The sequence below is a fragment of the Pongo pygmaeus genome, chromosome 1, assembly GCF_028885625.2.
Source record: "Pongo pygmaeus isolate AG05252 chromosome 1, NHGRI_mPonPyg2-v2.0_pri, whole genome shotgun sequence".
NCBI classification, from domain to species: Eukaryota; Metazoa; Chordata; class Mammalia; order Primates; family Hominidae; genus Pongo; species Pongo pygmaeus.
Genome location: NC_072373.2, coordinates 178,005,052 through 178,022,005, shown reverse-complemented (window position 1 = coordinate 178,022,005; position 16,954 = coordinate 178,005,052). Strand labels below are relative to the sequence as shown.

General features: G+C 38.5%; 1 protein-coding gene across 30 annotated transcripts in view; it reads right to left on the bottom strand.

The window, feature by feature from the left end:
* Window positions 1–2,536: 2,536 nt before the first annotated feature.
* The window catches only part of TUT4 (terminal uridylyl transferase 4), a 131,668-nt gene continuing 117,250 nt past the window's right edge, over window positions 2,537–16,954 (bottom strand). For 11 of the 30 annotated variants that reach the window (XM_063655918.1, XM_054487762.2, XM_063655920.1 and 8 more), the window contains 5 exons: window positions 16,061–16,284; window positions 14,643–14,743; window positions 10,294–10,741; window positions 4,597–4,755; window positions 2,537–3,164 (listed from right to left, as the gene is read on the bottom strand). In XM_063655918.1, the coding sequence (XP_063511988.1) occupies window positions 3,076–3,164; window positions 4,597–4,755; window positions 10,294–10,741; window positions 14,643–14,743; window positions 16,061–16,284 (1,021 nt within the window). In that variant the 3' untranslated portion in view covers window positions 2,537–3,075. Of the gene's footprint in view, window positions 3,254–4,596; window positions 4,756–10,293; window positions 10,742–14,642; window positions 14,744–16,060; window positions 16,285–16,954 lie in introns of all 30 variants that reach the window. The other 19 variants (XM_063655934.1, XM_063655981.1, XM_054487753.2 and 16 more) reach the window with 5 other exon arrangements.

Here is a 16,954-nt window from a genome sequence, read left to right as displayed (position 1 = left end):
AACTTTGTACTTTTATATAATGCTTATTTTCTTTTTACAATAAACATGTTAATTTCTACAAGGAAGAAATGAGTTGTTGGGAGTTAAAAGCTTTTTTATAAGCATACCAACACATTTTACATATTGTTTTTATAAGCATACCAACACATTACATATCAATCTGTAGAAAGGAACTACAGATTGATAACCACTTTTATGAAGGGCAGTTTGGCAATATGTAGCAGGAACCTTGGAACTTTTGATCCTTTTACCCAGTAATCCCACTTACAGGAATTCACCCTAATAGAATAATTACATGTACACACAAATAGCTTTATCCCATCATCATTTTACACATTATATATATAATATGTATATATAAGAATAACTGGAAACAGCAAAAATGTCCATCTGTAGGGGATATAAACAAATATACAGTACATATTTATATTTTTAATCCTAATGTCAAGGGAAAATACTAATCTCCATGTTATTAAACAGAACATTTCAAAACAATTTGATCTTAAATGTGTGTGTTCTCCCTGTATAAGATTGATAATTTTCTACTTAACTGCTCTACAATGAATCTGAATTCATAATCTACTTTGCAAACTTAAAATCTGAGTTTCTACTGTATCAATTTTAAACTACATAGGTTTTTCAACAGAACAGTTTTGCCAATTATTGAACACTGGCAGTTACTGAAGGAGGGCAACTGAGATGCTGAAAACTAGTATCTGTAACACTATCATGTAAGTAAAACCTAGGCTGTTGGTTACTAGGTTGCCAGTTAGTAGGTTTTGCCAAGTGGTATTATACTGCCTTCCTTAAGGAAGAAAGGCTGAGGGGTTGGGGCATTCTGTTATTGGAAGTTGTTTTATTTTTAATGAATATTTCAAATACAATCCTCCCCTTGTTATCTGGTGGGGGATTGGTTCCAGGACCTCCTGCAGATATACCAAAATCCAAGGATGCTCAGGTCCCTGATATAAAATAGTGTAGTCTTTGCATATAACCTATGCACATCCTCCTTTACACTTTAAATCATTTCTAGATTACATATAATGCCTCATACAATGTAAATTCTTTGGGAAAAGTTATACTGTATTGTTTAGGGAATAATAACAAACTGTACAAGTTCAGTACAGACACAGTTTTAATATCTGCAATCCGTGGTTGGTTGAATCTATAGATGCAAAACCCATGGATACGGAGGGCCTACTGTATGTACAAAAGTAAAGACAATAATAAACACCCCTGTATACATCATTACCTGTTCTCCAAGATGTGGAAGGACATGAAGTATTGAATGTTAATTTAAATCTTGAATGCTCCAAGTCATTTTAACATAAATGCATAGTTGGGTCAGGTATCTTGTTAATAAATGATTTAAGTCCACCACTTAATAGGATTCTGAAGGATACTGACACTTTAATAAGAAAAAATAGTAAATATACCTAACTCAGGTTAGGTAAAAAAAAATAGTAAATATATTTAACTTAGGGCTGTAAATACAGCATGAATACCTGCAATAGGTTTCAGATATCTTCCATGTTGCAAAATATGGCAAGGGCCCAAGCAGTCTCCTATTTAAGTAATGTGTATCAGAGGAAGCACAGCAAAGATGACCCACTGTCCTTACATTTTTATCTACTTATTCTGCACATTTCCAAATAGATATATAGCATCATTTAGCCTAATATCCCAGGCAACTGGACGGACTAATTAAGGGGTTAGAGAAAATCACCTCACCTCACTGCTAAAACAGCTAAAACATTATGCCACCAACAACTCGAGTCTGAATTCCAATACCCAATAATAATTAATTCCAAGTATTACTGGTAAATAATTATCATCTTGGCAAGTGTGCTTTCCAAGTGGAAGTATAGGACTCAAAATGAATAGAGTCTGGGCTGGGTGCGGTGGCTCAACACCTGTAATCCCAGCACTTTGGGAGGCCAAGGCAGGTGGATCACCTGAGGTCAGGAATTTGAGACCAGCCTGACCAACGTGGTGAAACCCTGCCACTACTAAAAATACAAAAATTAGCCAAGTGTGGTGGCGCGTGTCTGTAATCCCAGCTACTCGGGAGGCTGAGGCAGGAGAATCGCTCAAACCCAGAAGACAGAGGTTGCAGTGAGCCGAGATCATACTACAACACTGCAGCCTGGGTGACAGAGACAGACTCTATCTCAAAAAAAAAAAAAAAAAAAGTTATCTTCCCTCCACTCTAATTGCCAATATTAGTCTCAGTGTTTTAAAACTCTCTTTCCAAATACTTTTCAATTCAGACTCCAGCATGTAAGTTTGCTTTTTGGAATTTACTGACTGCTTTGCATTTCAGTTTTTATTTTCAAAGATAAAATGGAAATGGCTTCTGCTTCTATCAACCTCATATGGGTGTTGTGAACATCCAACCAAATAAAGGACATGAAATGATACTTGAATCTCTAAAACTAAAATCTGTGATTTAGAATGCTCTATTCACCAAAATTAAAAGAAATCTCATTACATAATATTTCCATCATCTATACAACAGATTAACCAAATTTAACTCTTGTCAAAAAAATTTATTAACTTAAAATAGAAGTACTTCAAATACAGACAAAATCAACTTTCCATTCAAGTTTGAATGTTCAATATACAAGTATGGAAAAGAAAAATCTGAATCTTCATATTGTAATTTTATTTTATTTTTTTACCTTTTAAAAAGTTTTTGGCACTACAAGGTTCTGTAAAGAATAGAAGTGACAATTTAAAACACGTGAAATTCTTTCCTGACTTTTAAGAACAATATATAAAGTCTGAAGCAACCAAAGTATGAATACAGCTAATAGAAAATAAAGAATGTAATTTTTTAAATTCTCTCTTTATACAATTCATCAAGGTTAAACAAAACATAAAATTCCCTTAAAAATAGGGTAATAAAATAGATGAAATTTGTATCACTCAATTTGGTGATACTAGTAAAAACTATAGTTCATATTTATATACAAATAATACAGTCTGTAAAAACAGTCTTAGAATTTAAATAAGCTATCTAAACGTGTTAAAATTTTGAATCAGGACCTGATTTGTTTTGCTTTCCATTAAATGTCACTTTTTCTGCTGAATGTAACTGACATTGAGGTACGGATACCCTTGAGACAGCAGGATTGGCTGGTTGCTGTGCATCGGTAGACCAGCTGAAAGAAAATGGACTCGCATTACTCCGACACGTTTCCTCTTGGTGGGTGGGGACAACGCTCTCTACACCGACGGGTGGCACATCTGTCTGTTGGATACAACACAGACAGGAAACTGAAAGGCTTGTGCCTGTTTATCTGACAACACCTTAGAATTAACTTGTAGTTAGCTTTCTTTTTTTCTATTTATATAATAGGAGGAGATAAAGCATGCTGCAAAACATTTGAGAGGATGGAGAGAAAAAGGAAGAAGGGCAGGAAATACCTGTATATGAAAAAAGGAGAGGACACGAAAGATGGAGAGGAGGAATCAAAGGGAAAAAACCCACTAGAAAAGAGTTGCAGACTCTCCCCCCTAAAAGGGCTTATGACTAATAGTAACTTCCTTCAGCCCCAGTTCTTTGCTCAAGAGAAGAGCTCAACCACAGTCAAGGCTCTGCCACTCTACAATACAGGGATGCCCCCAGTAGTATATGGGTGGTTCAAGAAGGCTTAAATATAACAAGCCTGAGACCATACCAGGCACTTCCCCTTTAAGTTATCATTTCATTCAATCAGCATTTCCTGAGTGCCTGTTTTAACTTCTTGAACTCCTAGTTTAACTATACTGACTCTGACCCAAGTGTTCTGAACTAAGTTAACAAGGAGCTGAAGGCCAGACTCAGACAATGTCTATAAGAACAAATACCTCTGAGGCAAGTAGGTTAGATAAAATGCTCCAAGTTTCTAGGAATTCTTTGTTTGTAATATGCATTACCCAGTCAAAGCCATTATTAGTACTACAATAGCACCAGCAGAACATAATTTTAAGGTCATTCAAGTCCTATGTTTACTAAACAAATCTGATTATGTCTTCGTTCCACTAAAAACCTTTCATTAGATCCCCAATGTTCAGTAAACCAAGTCCAAACTCCATACTATGGTCTAAGCCTACCCTCTCTAGCCTTATCACCATCTTTCCCATATACCTCCATCCTCTAGCCCTAATATTTTCTCCTCTTCTTCATTGTGCCAGGCAAAACTTAGTGACTGCATATATTAATCCCTCAGCTAAGCATACTCCTCCTCCTCTCTCATCTCTAGGCAAAAAAAAATTCCTACATCTCTTTCAAGATCTAGCTCAACTGTCAAAATCTTGTGATGTAATAATCTCTTAAATCCACATCCTGTTTGGATTTGCTAGGGCAATGTTAACTGAGTCATCTAAACTCCTTTTCTATTTAACATGTCTGGCTTTCCTAATAAAATGTGCATCAAGTAATGGAGATTTTGTTTTACAAGCACCTAGCACCATCTGACACACAGTATAATCTCTCAGTAAATGTTTACTGAATTCATGAATTTTCACTCCCAGATCCTGGCCTTCACTAAGGCTCTCTATCCCAGAATAAAACGCACCCAAGCCTGTTAACTAATTTGTATGCAATGGTACCTTGAGTATAGAAAGGTTTGTTGGGCTGGAATCGGGCATTTCCCTGATGCATGAAGTTTTGATGCAAACCATAAGGCCACGAAGCTGGGACAAGGGGGAAATGGGGACGCGGTGCATGTTCCCAAGGAATTGGAGGAGTCAGTCCTCGAAAGCCTGGCTCTGCATTTCAACAAGAAGGGAAAAAGACATTTAAAAACATTAGTCCATTTATTGAAATATCCATTCCACAAAGATATATTCAGTACCTACCATTGGCTAAGAACTATGCTAAATTCAGAAAATACCAAACACATTTTTTTAAAGAATAAAGCATTGGTATTTGCTCAAATTATTCATAACAGACATACAAGAAGATATATATATACACCAATATGTAATAATTGCTAGTAGAACAGGCAAAATGTTCTGAAGAGAGGGCTAACCCAGTCTTTGAAGGTTAGAGACAGTCTTCCTAAGATGATTGACTAATCTGAGTTTTAAAAAACAAGGAAAAATTTAGGCAAAATAGGGAGGGGGTGGGGGGCATTTCAGAGAGAAGAAGTATCATATACAAAAGCCTGAAAGCAGGAAAGCACATCAAGTTTGGGGAACTGCACAACAATCTGCAATATAGAGATAGGAGTGATGGAGGAAGTGGTAAGAGAAAAGACGGGAAAGGTAGGTGGGGATATACATTTCAAAAAACCTTAGTACATCATGCAAAGGAACTTAAGATTTTATCCTAAGGACAATGCCAACTGTCCCAGAATCAATTATATCTTGGCCTGGAAGGAGATCCTATTACAAGCTTGAGGCATTGTGGCATAATGGTTGAGAATTTGGGCTTTGAGGCCAAACAGGTCTAAGCTCAAATCTCATTTCTTAAAACTACTAAGGTTCCATTTTGAACCTCAGATTATGAGGTTTAAATTGGATAACCAAAAGAAAGTAGCTTGCACAAGAGCTAGCATATAGGTAGGTACTGAAAAAATGTAAGTCCTATTCTTTTTATGGCTAACTATCCCCCCAAATCTTTCTATTTCCCTTTAAAATGTATCTTTAAGTACATTTTTCGAAGTACAGTACCCAGTTCATATTCTGGATCATTTCCGGTGGCTTTTCTCATTCAGAGTCACAATGTGCTAGGGAATAAAAGGGAATAACTGTCCTTATTCACTAAACTTCCCAGCAGGAACTCAAATTAAGTACGGGATAGGAAAGAGTAGGCAGCAAAAAAACTAAAGCCCGTGTGAACTGCATTCTTAGAAGCTGAATCTTCTCAGGAGGTAAGCAAACCAGCTAGTTCACTGTGAATTCATAAAAACCAAGTTACAACTAAGGGCTGAAGCTGAAGGGCTCAGGGTTTACAAAAATAAGTGAAACCAGTATATCCAGAATTAGGTCATAACCAAATGAGAAATGATGTTTTAACATAAAAGGGTATTTTTAAAAGATATATTCCAATCCCCTTTGCCTGTTTTTCATAACCCAAAATTTCCAGAAAATGAGTAATACAATCTCATTAAAGATAATTTGAAAAATGGGGGGAAAAAACTCATATAATAATCTCCTTCTCTGATACAACTATGATTATTATTTTAATATATTTCCATTCAGTCCTTCCACTTTCAACACAGTGTAACTGTAGCTTTAATATCAATTATGAATTGGGTATCTATACAATGAATAATATTAAGTATAGTTTATTAGATAATAATACTATATAACAGGAATAATGTATCTAACATGGCAGGCTACTAAACAGAAAACTGAACTCACTACTAGAGAGAAAATGACAGACAAAAAACCATTTTTTGCCTCTAGAAGTTCAGTCTAATGGGTTATGCAGATGAGTAAACAGACAGTTTCAGCACAGTAAGACAAATGTTATGATATGGATATTAAGAAAATAAGGAGGATTTCCTGAAGCAAGTGATCTAAATTTAAAAATGGAGGATGAGTGAGTTAGCCAAGCTTTGAGGCAGCACAGGAGGTGAGAGTGAGCAGCAGAGGTAACGGAGAGGACATTCCAAGCATAAAGAACAACTTAGATAAGCAACCAGGGGTAAGAGACAGTACAGTATGTCTGTGGGACATTAATTAGTTCACTGTGACTAAAACACTGAGAACAACAAGTGGCAGGGGGATGGAAGACTTGAAATTATAAAAATGGAGCTGATACATCAAAGGGCAAAACACTGGGTCTGTCTTCATGGTTCTATAACTCAGTGACTATCACAGTGCATGTCATGGCATATACACAATAAACATGTTGAATGATATATGAGAAGGCCCATGTATGCCATCTATCCTCTGATCTTAGAAATCTAATTAAGTTACCATATTCTGGCATTTTTGCTCAGCAAAATACCTTACTTGCATTGTTCCAAAAGAAGCTGGAGATAGCAAAATAATGGATACTGGCAACAATTATCAATGGCAGCTAAGGCTATTAAGTAAAAATTAATGATGAACTTGATAATGGATAAAACAGGCTGATAAAACCTAACTCACAGATCAATCTTAAGTCACTAAAATAGTTACAACCAGACAGTAAGTTCCTTCTGAAGTGAGGAAACTGGAAATATACGGACCCACCAAGTAGCATTCCTACCAACAGAAAGAGCCTGAATCTAATCCAGTCTCTGAATCTAAATCCCAGATTACAGGAAATACAGGGACAGAGGTACACATTAAATGATGCCACAAAGACATCATCAGCCAACTCTAGAATATGGGAAATTCTACAGTGCCTTATAGTTAATATTGGAAAAAAAATAGAAGCAGCAACTGTTATAAAGGACAGTTAAGAGACATAAAAATCAAAAAGACATATAAAAACCAAACAGTTTTAATTTTGATTCAAATAAATCAATAATAGGAATACTTTTTTAGGCTGGGCACAGTGGCTCACACCTGTAAATCCAGCACTTTGGGAGGCCAAGGCAGGCGGATCATGAGGTCAAGAGATCGAGACCATCCTGGCCAACATGGTGAATGAAACCCCATCTCTACTAAAAATACAAAAATTAGGGCCAGGCGCGGTGGCTCACATCTGTAATCCCTGTACTTTGGGAGGCCGAGGCAGGCGGATCATTTGAGGTCAGAAGTTCAAGACCAGCTTGACCTACATAGTGAAACCCCGTCTCTATTAAAATACAAAATTTAGCCGGGCGTGGTGGCGGGCGCCTCTAATCCCAGCTACTTGGGAGGCTGAGGCAGGAGAATCGCTTGAACCCAGGAGGCGGAGGTTGCAGTGAGCTGAGATCGTGCCACTGCACTCCAGCCTGGGTGACAGAGCAAGACTCCCTCTAAAAAAAAAAAAAAAAAATTTCCGGGCATGGTGGTGTGCACCTGTAGTCTCAGCTATTCGGGAGGCAGAAGAATCACTTGAACTCAGAAGGCGGAGGTTGCAGTGAGCCGAGATTGTGCCACTGCACTCCAGCCTGGCAACAGAGTGAGACTGTCTCAAAGAACTATATACTTTTTTAGATAAACAGGAAAAACTGAATAAGGACTGGGTATTAGATGATACTAGGTATGGCAATGATCTCATGATTTTTTTTTAAGTGACACAACTGAAGTTAAAAAGCAAATTTGATCCAATGTCTAAGATTTGATCAGTCAAGTCAAAAATATTTTTAATGGTTAGGAGTCAGATAAAAGAATAGCAAATTATTGATAACTGTTAAAGTTGGTTAATGGGGAGGGGGGTTCATTATATACTTTACTGTCTTTTGTGTTATGTTTCAAAATTTCCATAATAGTTTTTTTTTTTTTTTTTTTGAGATGTAGTCTCGCTCTGTCACCCAGGCTGGAGTCCAGTGGTGCGAACTCAGCTCACTGCAAGTTCTGCCTCCCGGGTTCACACCATCCTCCTGCCTCAGCCTCCTGAATAGCTGGGACTACAGGCGCCCGCCACCACGCCCGGCTGATTTTTTTTATTTTTTAAGTAGAGACGGGGTTTCACCGTGTTAGCCAGGATGTGCGTGATCTCCTAACCTTGTGATCCGCCCGCCTCGGCCTCCCAGAGTGCTAATAGTTCTTAAGATAAAAACAATTATCACTAAAAAGTTGGGCATAAGTCAGGCGCAGTGGCGTGTGCCTGTAGTCCCACAGCTACTCAGGAGGCTAAGGCAGGAGGAGCACTTGAGCCCAGGAGTTCAAGGTTGTGGTGTGCTAGATTGGCCTGTGAATAGCCACTGCACTCCAACCTGGACAACACTTTGAGACTTTGTCTAAGTGTCTCTCTCTCTCTCTCTCTATATATATATATATATATATTTTTTTTTTTTTTTTGAGAGAGTCTCACTCTGTTGCCCAGGCTGGAATGCAATGGCATGATCTCAACTCACTGCAACCTCTCTTTCCCTGGGTTCAAGCGATTCTCCTGCCTCAGCCTCCTGAGTAGCTGGGATTACAGGCATGCATCACCATACCCGGCTAATTTTTGTATTTTTAATAGAGACAAGAGTTTTGCCATGTTGGCCAGGCTGGTCTTAAACTCCTGGCCTCAAGTGATCTGCCCACCTCAGCCTTCCAAAGTTCTGGGATTACAGGTGTAAGCCACAGTGCCAGCCTGTGTATGTATGTTTAAGTATGTATAAATATTTATATGTATGTGTGTGTGTATATATGTGTGTGTGTGTGTGTGTGTATTTTAAAGCTGGATGTAAAACTAGATTTATAGCATGTATCAACTATTTTCTTAAATAGGCAGTTTTTTTTTTAAATGACTGAATAGTAATACACCAAAATATTCCTTAGTATTTATGTCTAGGAATTGAGATGATAGATGATTTATTTCTCAAATACTCTATAATGAACATGTATTACTTAGATATCAGAAAAAAAACTATTTTTCTTTTTTAAAGAATTGTTCCTCACTGAGAAAAAATAGTGTCTAGGGCATGCAGCAGCACAGTTTTGAACAAAGAAATTAGTTTAACTCTTGGACCTACCATTATTATTAATTTTTTTGGTTTCCTTGATCTTTTTTTTGTTTGAGACAGTTCTGCTCTGTTGCCCTGGCTGGAGTGCAATGGTGCAATCTCGGCTCACTGCAACCTCCGTCTCCTGGGTTCAAGCAATCCTCCTGCCTCAGCCTCCCACACAGTTGGGATTACAGGCGTGCACCACCATGCCCAGATAATTTTTGTATTTTTAGTAGAGATGGGGTTTCACTATGTTGGCCAGGCTGGTCTCGAACTCCTGACTTCAGGTGATCTACCCGCCTCGGCCTCCCAAAGTGCTGGGATTACAGGCGTGAGCCACCATGCCCAGCCAACCAACCATTATTAACCATGACAGTAAGACAGTGAAGTTACTTAACTCTTCAATTTCATCAACTGTGTAACAAATAATACACCAAACTGGGTGGCAGTGAAAATTTTTTAAAATACTAAAATAATAGCTAACATTTATGTGTGTTACACCTCATTTAACATTTACAACATCCCTGTGAGTTAGATGGCCTATTTTACAGATGAAACCAATGCACAAAGAGATTAAGTAATTGCCCAAGCTACATAATAAATGGCAGGGCCAGGATTCAAATCCAGGCAGTCTGAATCCAGAGCCCATATTCTTAATCTTTATCTAATCCTGTACTGTCCCTCCACAAATACTGCTTTCCTTCTTTTTCCTCACATTGTTTCTACAGACAGATACAAAAGAAGAAAAGACATGCAGATAAAAAAGAAGAAAAGGAAAGGTTACCTGAATTCCCCACTGCACCACTGTTCACCAGGGAATTTGGAGCCACAGTACGGGGCCAGTGTCCATCGTGAGATGTGTTAGGGATTGCCACAGGTCTGGCAGCAGGCTGTGCAAAGATGATGCTGGGATCATTCAGGCCAATACTGCTGGGGGCACTGCCTGGTGCAGAGTGGATCACTGGGCCATGGATGGGCCAGGACGGGGCAGGGATCTGGAGAGGGTGCATTGGCAACAATCCCATATTGTGCATGGGAGAATACTGAGCTGGTGGTGACTGGGGAAAGTTATACAGTGGCATCTGGACCTGATGGGGAGGTTGCGCTCCCTGCTGAGGTGGGCCAAGCTTAGGCTGGGATCCTGGCTGAGATGAAGGCTGAGTAATAGCAGCTGACTGGGAAGAGTTCTGTGGAAATGGCTGAGGCTGAGGAGAATAAGATGGTGATTCAGACTGCAGACAAAAAAAAAAATTTTTTTTTTAATTAATTTATAAACATCTTAATTTTATAAAAGTAGAGATAAAATACAAAATTAAAAACTTTATAAAACAGAACTCTATGATGTATATTATAACAAATAATTAGTTTTTCCCAAGGTACTCAAACCCCCTTTTCAAGTAGGTATTGCCTCACAAATCGTTTTATTGTCCAAAGAAAAGAGAGCCCAGACATGGTTCCCATCGTGCAGAACACATATTTCCTATTGCAAACTCAAAACTTCCATCTAAATATCTCATAGTCACTTTCATTCAGTCCCTCAACAAGTATTTATTGTGTCAATTATGTACTAAGTATTGTTCTAGGTAATAAAAATGTAATACCAACATGTATGCCCTCATGGAGCTCAACATTTAAGGGGATAAGGAGGGGAGCAGATAAAGATTACATAAGCAATCACAGTAAGTATAATGAGTACTATGATAAAGAATGTATAGTGTACAGTTGTCCCTCAGGATATGCAGGGGATTGGTTCCAGGACCCCCACAATCCTCCTGTACTCAAGTCCCACAGTCAGCTCTACAGAACCCACATATACAAAAAGTTGGATCTCTGAATACTTGGGTTTTGCATCCTGGGAATACTGTATTTTCCAACCACAATCTGTTGGAAAAAATTCATGTATAAGTAGACCCACGCAGTTCAAATCTGTTTTGTTCAAGGGTCAACTACATAATGGAATCCCAGAGCAGGAACACCTAAAGCCACTTCGGGAGAAGGAGAGAAGAGAAATCAGGGAAAGCTTCCCAGAAAAGGTGATCTTTTAGCTGAGACTCAGGGTAAACAGAAATCAGTCTGATACAAGAAGGGAGAGATAAGGGAAGAGGAAGAGTGTTCAATATGATTGAAGGTCTAGAGGTATGAAAACACATGGCTTTTTAAAGTAATTGGAATCTGAAAGAAGTTTAATATTACTGGAGTATATATAATGGCAGGGGAATGGCCGAGGCTGAAGAGCTAAATAGGGGCAAGATAATGAAGTGTCTTATAAGCCTTGTAATTTAGACTATATCCTAAGTGCAGTGGTAAACCACTGAAGGGTTTTAAACAGGTAAGGAACATGATCCATCTGAACTTTAGAAAGATTATCCTGGTTTATAAGAATAAAATAGAGAATTTTTTTTAAAGGCTGATGAGAGACAGAAACAGTGACTCAAGGCTGTAATCCTAGCACTTTCGGAGGCTGAGGCAGGCAGATCACTTGAGCTCAGAAGTTTGAGACCTGCCTGGGCAACATGTCGAAATCCCATCTTTACAAGAAATACAAAAATTAGCCAAGTGTGGTGGTGCGTGCCTGGAGTCCCAGCTACTCTGGAGGCTGACACAGGAGAATCACCTGAGCCTGGGAGGTCAAGACTGCAGTGAGCCATGATTGTGCCACTGCACCCTGGGCAACAGAGCAAGACGCTCTCTCAAAAATGAATGAATAAATAAATAAGTAAAAATTAAAAGGCTGTTGAGACTGATTAGGAGGCTGCTAAAAGCCGTTGAGACTGATTAGGAGATGATAGTAGCCTAGGCTAAGGAAATATAAACAGGGATAGAGGGAAGCAAACGGCTGTGAGATACTTTTTTTTCTTTTGAGACAGTCTTGTTGTGTTGCCCAGGCTGGAGTGCAGTGGTGCAATCTCGGCACATTGCAATCTCCGCCTCCTGGGTTCAAGTGATTCTCCTGCCTCAGTCTCTCAACTAGCTGGGATGACAGGTTCCCTTGCCACCACACCCAGCTAATTTTTTGTATTTTTAGCAGAGATGGGGTTTTACCATGTTGGTCAGGCTGGTCTCAAACTCCTGACCTCAGGTGATCCACCCACCTCAGCCTCCTAAAGTGCTGGGATTACAGGAGTGAGCCACCACATCTAGCTTTTTTAAAGGCAGAAACAACAGGACTTAGTGACTGAACAGAGGTTGAAGGAGAGGGAAAAGTTTTGGAAACTAGATAGAAATTGGGATCATTCAACGAGATACAAAACACAGGAGGAAGAGACAAATCCTGGGGATTGGAAGGAAAGATTAACTATATTTAGACATGTTGAGGTGCTTTGTTAGACATCAGAGTAGCAATGTCCATTAGACAGACTCTTTCCGAAAGCATGGGTGAGAGAAAAGTGAGGACTAGTAGCATAAAATGAAAACTAGGGCAGCATAGAAAAGTGGTTAGAGCATAAGTTTTGCTGACAGAGAGCCTGAGGGTTCACATTCTGATTAAGTGTCTATTGACCTCAGGCAAGAAACTGAAACCTTGGTTTCTTTACCTATAAAATATAATCAGAATTTGCCTCAGGTTTTTGAGAAGATTAACTGAACAATGCATGTGGAACATATAACCACCAAGTTCAAGATAGCAGATACATTTCTGTAGCAAGGGAAGGATGGTAGGAAGCTTTTAAGATAGGAATGGGATCAAAGAAGAATGTGCAGGGGTTTCAACTGAGGGTGATTTTTTAATAAAGCTAAAATAACAATGTTAAAAACTGTTAAAGCCTGGTAATGATACACAGAGATTTATTTTGTATACTTTTCTGTACTTTTGAAATATTTTATAATCACAAACAAAGAATGAATGCATGTATAGCACATAGTTTACACTCAACAAATGTTAACTACATTAAATGTGATTATTGTTGTTTATGAAAGTATCAAGCACATAATAGGTATTCAAGTGTTTGAGGTGAGGGTGGAAAATTTCCTAAATGTTTTCCAAAGATTCTCCCTAATACTCTTCAAATACTCGAAAGTTTTTTCTAAAACACAAATCACATTAGATTTAGCATGTTAAACGGTTAATGGATTTGATGCTAGAAAGACTTCGGTTTGATTTTTATAATCTCTTATTCTCAGTTTCCCAATTTGTAAAATTTGATGATACTAATACCTACCACTTCACATGGCCACTCCAAGGATTAAATTTGCTAAGTGTAAAGCACTGAACATTATGTCAGATTTAGAGTGTTATTTAGAGTCATTATTAATTAAGAAGTACAAGGTTAATATAGATTTACACAAAGGTTAAGAGCAACTCAGCAAACTTAATATTAAACTTATGAGTCTGGGCTGGGCGCAATGGCTCACACCTGTAATCCCAGCACTGTGGGGAGCCAAGGCAGGTGGATCACCTGAGGTCAGGAGTTCAAGACCAGCCTGACCAATACGGTGAAACCTCGTCTATACTAAAAATACAAAAATTAGCTGGGTGTGATAGTATTGCCTGCAGTCCAGCTACTCAGGAGATGGAGACAGAATTGCGTGATCCCAGGGGTGTGGAGGTTGCAGTGAGCCGAGAACGCGCCACTGCACTCCAGCCTAGGCAATGGAGCGAGACTCCATCTTAAAAAATAAGAAAAGATAGTAAAATAAACTTATGGGTCTGAATTCTCATTCAATATTGTTTTTTTACAGGGTGTATTTCACTAGATATCCACAGGTCAAGCTATGAGAAGACAGAAGTTTCATGCAAGCAAAATGCCATGTATATATTGCCCTAACAACACTATATGCCTAAAACATCTCAATTTTTTTGTCTATTTTTATTAATGGTACTGATATTTTTCCACTAAGCAAAGTCTGAAGCCTCAAAGTCATTACCTTATTTTTAATCCATCTTATTAGGTAGTTATTGTACAATTGAAGAGTAAGCTCATGTAAATTAAGTAGCTTCGCTGTAGACAGAAACCCAGATCTACATTATTCCAAAAGGAATGCTCATTCCACCTTATGTGCCTAGCAAGGACATATATACAAAGCACTGTGTAATCTGGAAGATTGTATTTGCCAGTCTGAGAGAAAACACTATCACCCATTAAAGATACTGCTATCATCAGTCAAGACTAACACATTCACAGGCAGAGTACTTACACATTCTGAGGACTGTCTAGTCCTTATGGACTGATCACCCTGTTGCTGAGCTGAACCAGCCACCTGTTGAGCATTTACAAGGTTGCGGACCAGCTGGGCTGCTAAGAGAAGGCATCACAAAGAAAATCAACAGATAAGGAAAGTAGCAGAGAAATGACAATAAATGAACTCCCTTCTTATGTAAAAGAATCTCAAATATCTCTGCAATTTTATAAACTTGGACTTTTAAACCTTAAGTATATTAGTGAAGGACTTGCAGCAACTGAGCTACTTAATTTTAAAAGCTATTTGTCAAACTAGCAGATCAAGAAAAAAAATACACTGATCCTGGAAGCAAGAACAAATGTCATTCTGCTTTTCTAAAGGAGACAATATATTTATTTGAGAAATACTTTCTGGTTGGGTGCAGTGGCTCATATCTGTAATCCTAGTATTCTGGGAGGCTGAGGTGGGAGGATCACTTGAGTCCAGAAGGTCAAAGCTGTCAAAGCTGCACTGAGCTGTGATCATACCACTGCACTGCAGCCTGGGCAACAAGAGTCTATCTCTTTCTATCTCTCTCTCTCTCTCTCAAACACACACACACACACACACACACACACACACAAACCTTTCTGCAGTAAGAATCTGAGTAACTGGAAATCACTACTTCTAAAATGTTCTCTTATTTTCTTTCAATAAACTCTTACTTGGGTTACTATTTAATTCTCAAAATTCCTTGTGAAATATAACATGAACAGGTATCCTTCTCTCACAGCAGCAGTGGGAAGAAATATAATTTCTCCAATATGTTTCTAGGAAAAAAGTCTCTTGTAAAGAATGTTAGTGAGAGAAATAGATGAAGAATCTGACTCAAATCCAAAGAACAGGCTGGGCATGGTGGCTCACACCTGTAATCCCAGCACTGTGGGAGGCCAAGGTGGGTGGATCACCTGAGGTCAGGAATTTGAGACCAGCCTGGCCAACACAGTGAATCCATGTCTCTACTAAAAGTCCAAAAATTAGCTGGGTGTGGTGGCATGCGCCTGTAATCCCAGCTACTCAGGAGGCTGAGGCAGGAGAATCGCTTGAACTCGGGAGGCAGACGTTGCAGTGAGCCGAGATTGCACCACTGTACTCCAGCCTGGGTAACAAGTGTGAGACGCCATCTCAAAAAAAAAAAAAAAAAAAAAAAATCCAAAGAATACTTACAGGGAGATAATTGAATACAACAGACTGTGGAGACCTTGATAATGAACTTATCCAAGTATTATTCAAAGTAAAAGCCTCATTGTCTAAATTTTATCTCTTTAAGAAATTGTAAGGTCCAAAATCATACAAGTAGGTTTGCAACAGAGAGGAATTAGGGTCATTTAGCATGCAAGCAACATAAATGACTTCGTTTCTACCAGAAACTATGTTTGGCCTTTTCTATTTACCTGCCACACTGCTATTCCTCTGACGGGCCAGCTTGACCTCTGGGCACTCCCTTCGTACATGTCCAGCATCTCCACATATAAAACATCTGAGGTCTCTGGGGTCTCTAAAGTCTCGAGTGTCGTGGAGGTCTCGGGGGTCAAGAACATCTCGGGAATCTTTCTCTTCTTCATTCCCTTCCTTCTCTTCTTCACTGTCTTTCTTCTTTAGTCTAAACAGTAAACTGCTGATACCAATAATGTGGGGCTAGGGACTTGTAAATTAAGTGAGTCACAGAACAAACTATGCAGGACTCTCACAATAACAAAAGGACTAACATGCCCATCATTTCATGCGTCTTTCTGAAGGCAAGGGAACAAACATTTATGGCACACCTGCTCATTTGGCAGGAACTCAGTTTTCCAGTAGTTTTGTAAAACAATATTATATTAAATTTTTTTAAATACCAAATCTTAAACCTTTAACAATCCTTAGAGGTTGATATTTATTATCTCCAGTTTTAAAAAGAAATTGAGGCTTAGAGAAGATAAGTGTCTTGACTAAATTTAATAGTAAATAGCAGTGATGGAAACTGGAAGTTTGTTCTGTCTCAAAAGTTCCAAGTTTTTATTTTAGGCCAGACTTGATGACAAAAGAAAGAGATCTTCCTGACCTACTACAGTATACAGAACCTGGGAGACTATAATTCGTAGATATATTTTGAGGGAGTATAGAAGATTTATATTCCCCAAGATCTATAAATACAGCTCACAGCATATTATCTCAAGAATTCCATTAATTGTATTTTAATTATCAGTTTGCATGACTGAGATCCTCAGCAAGAACCCAATGTCTTGGTCACTTTTATTTCTCCTAGAACAATTCCCAACACATAGATGATGTCAATAAACACTTCT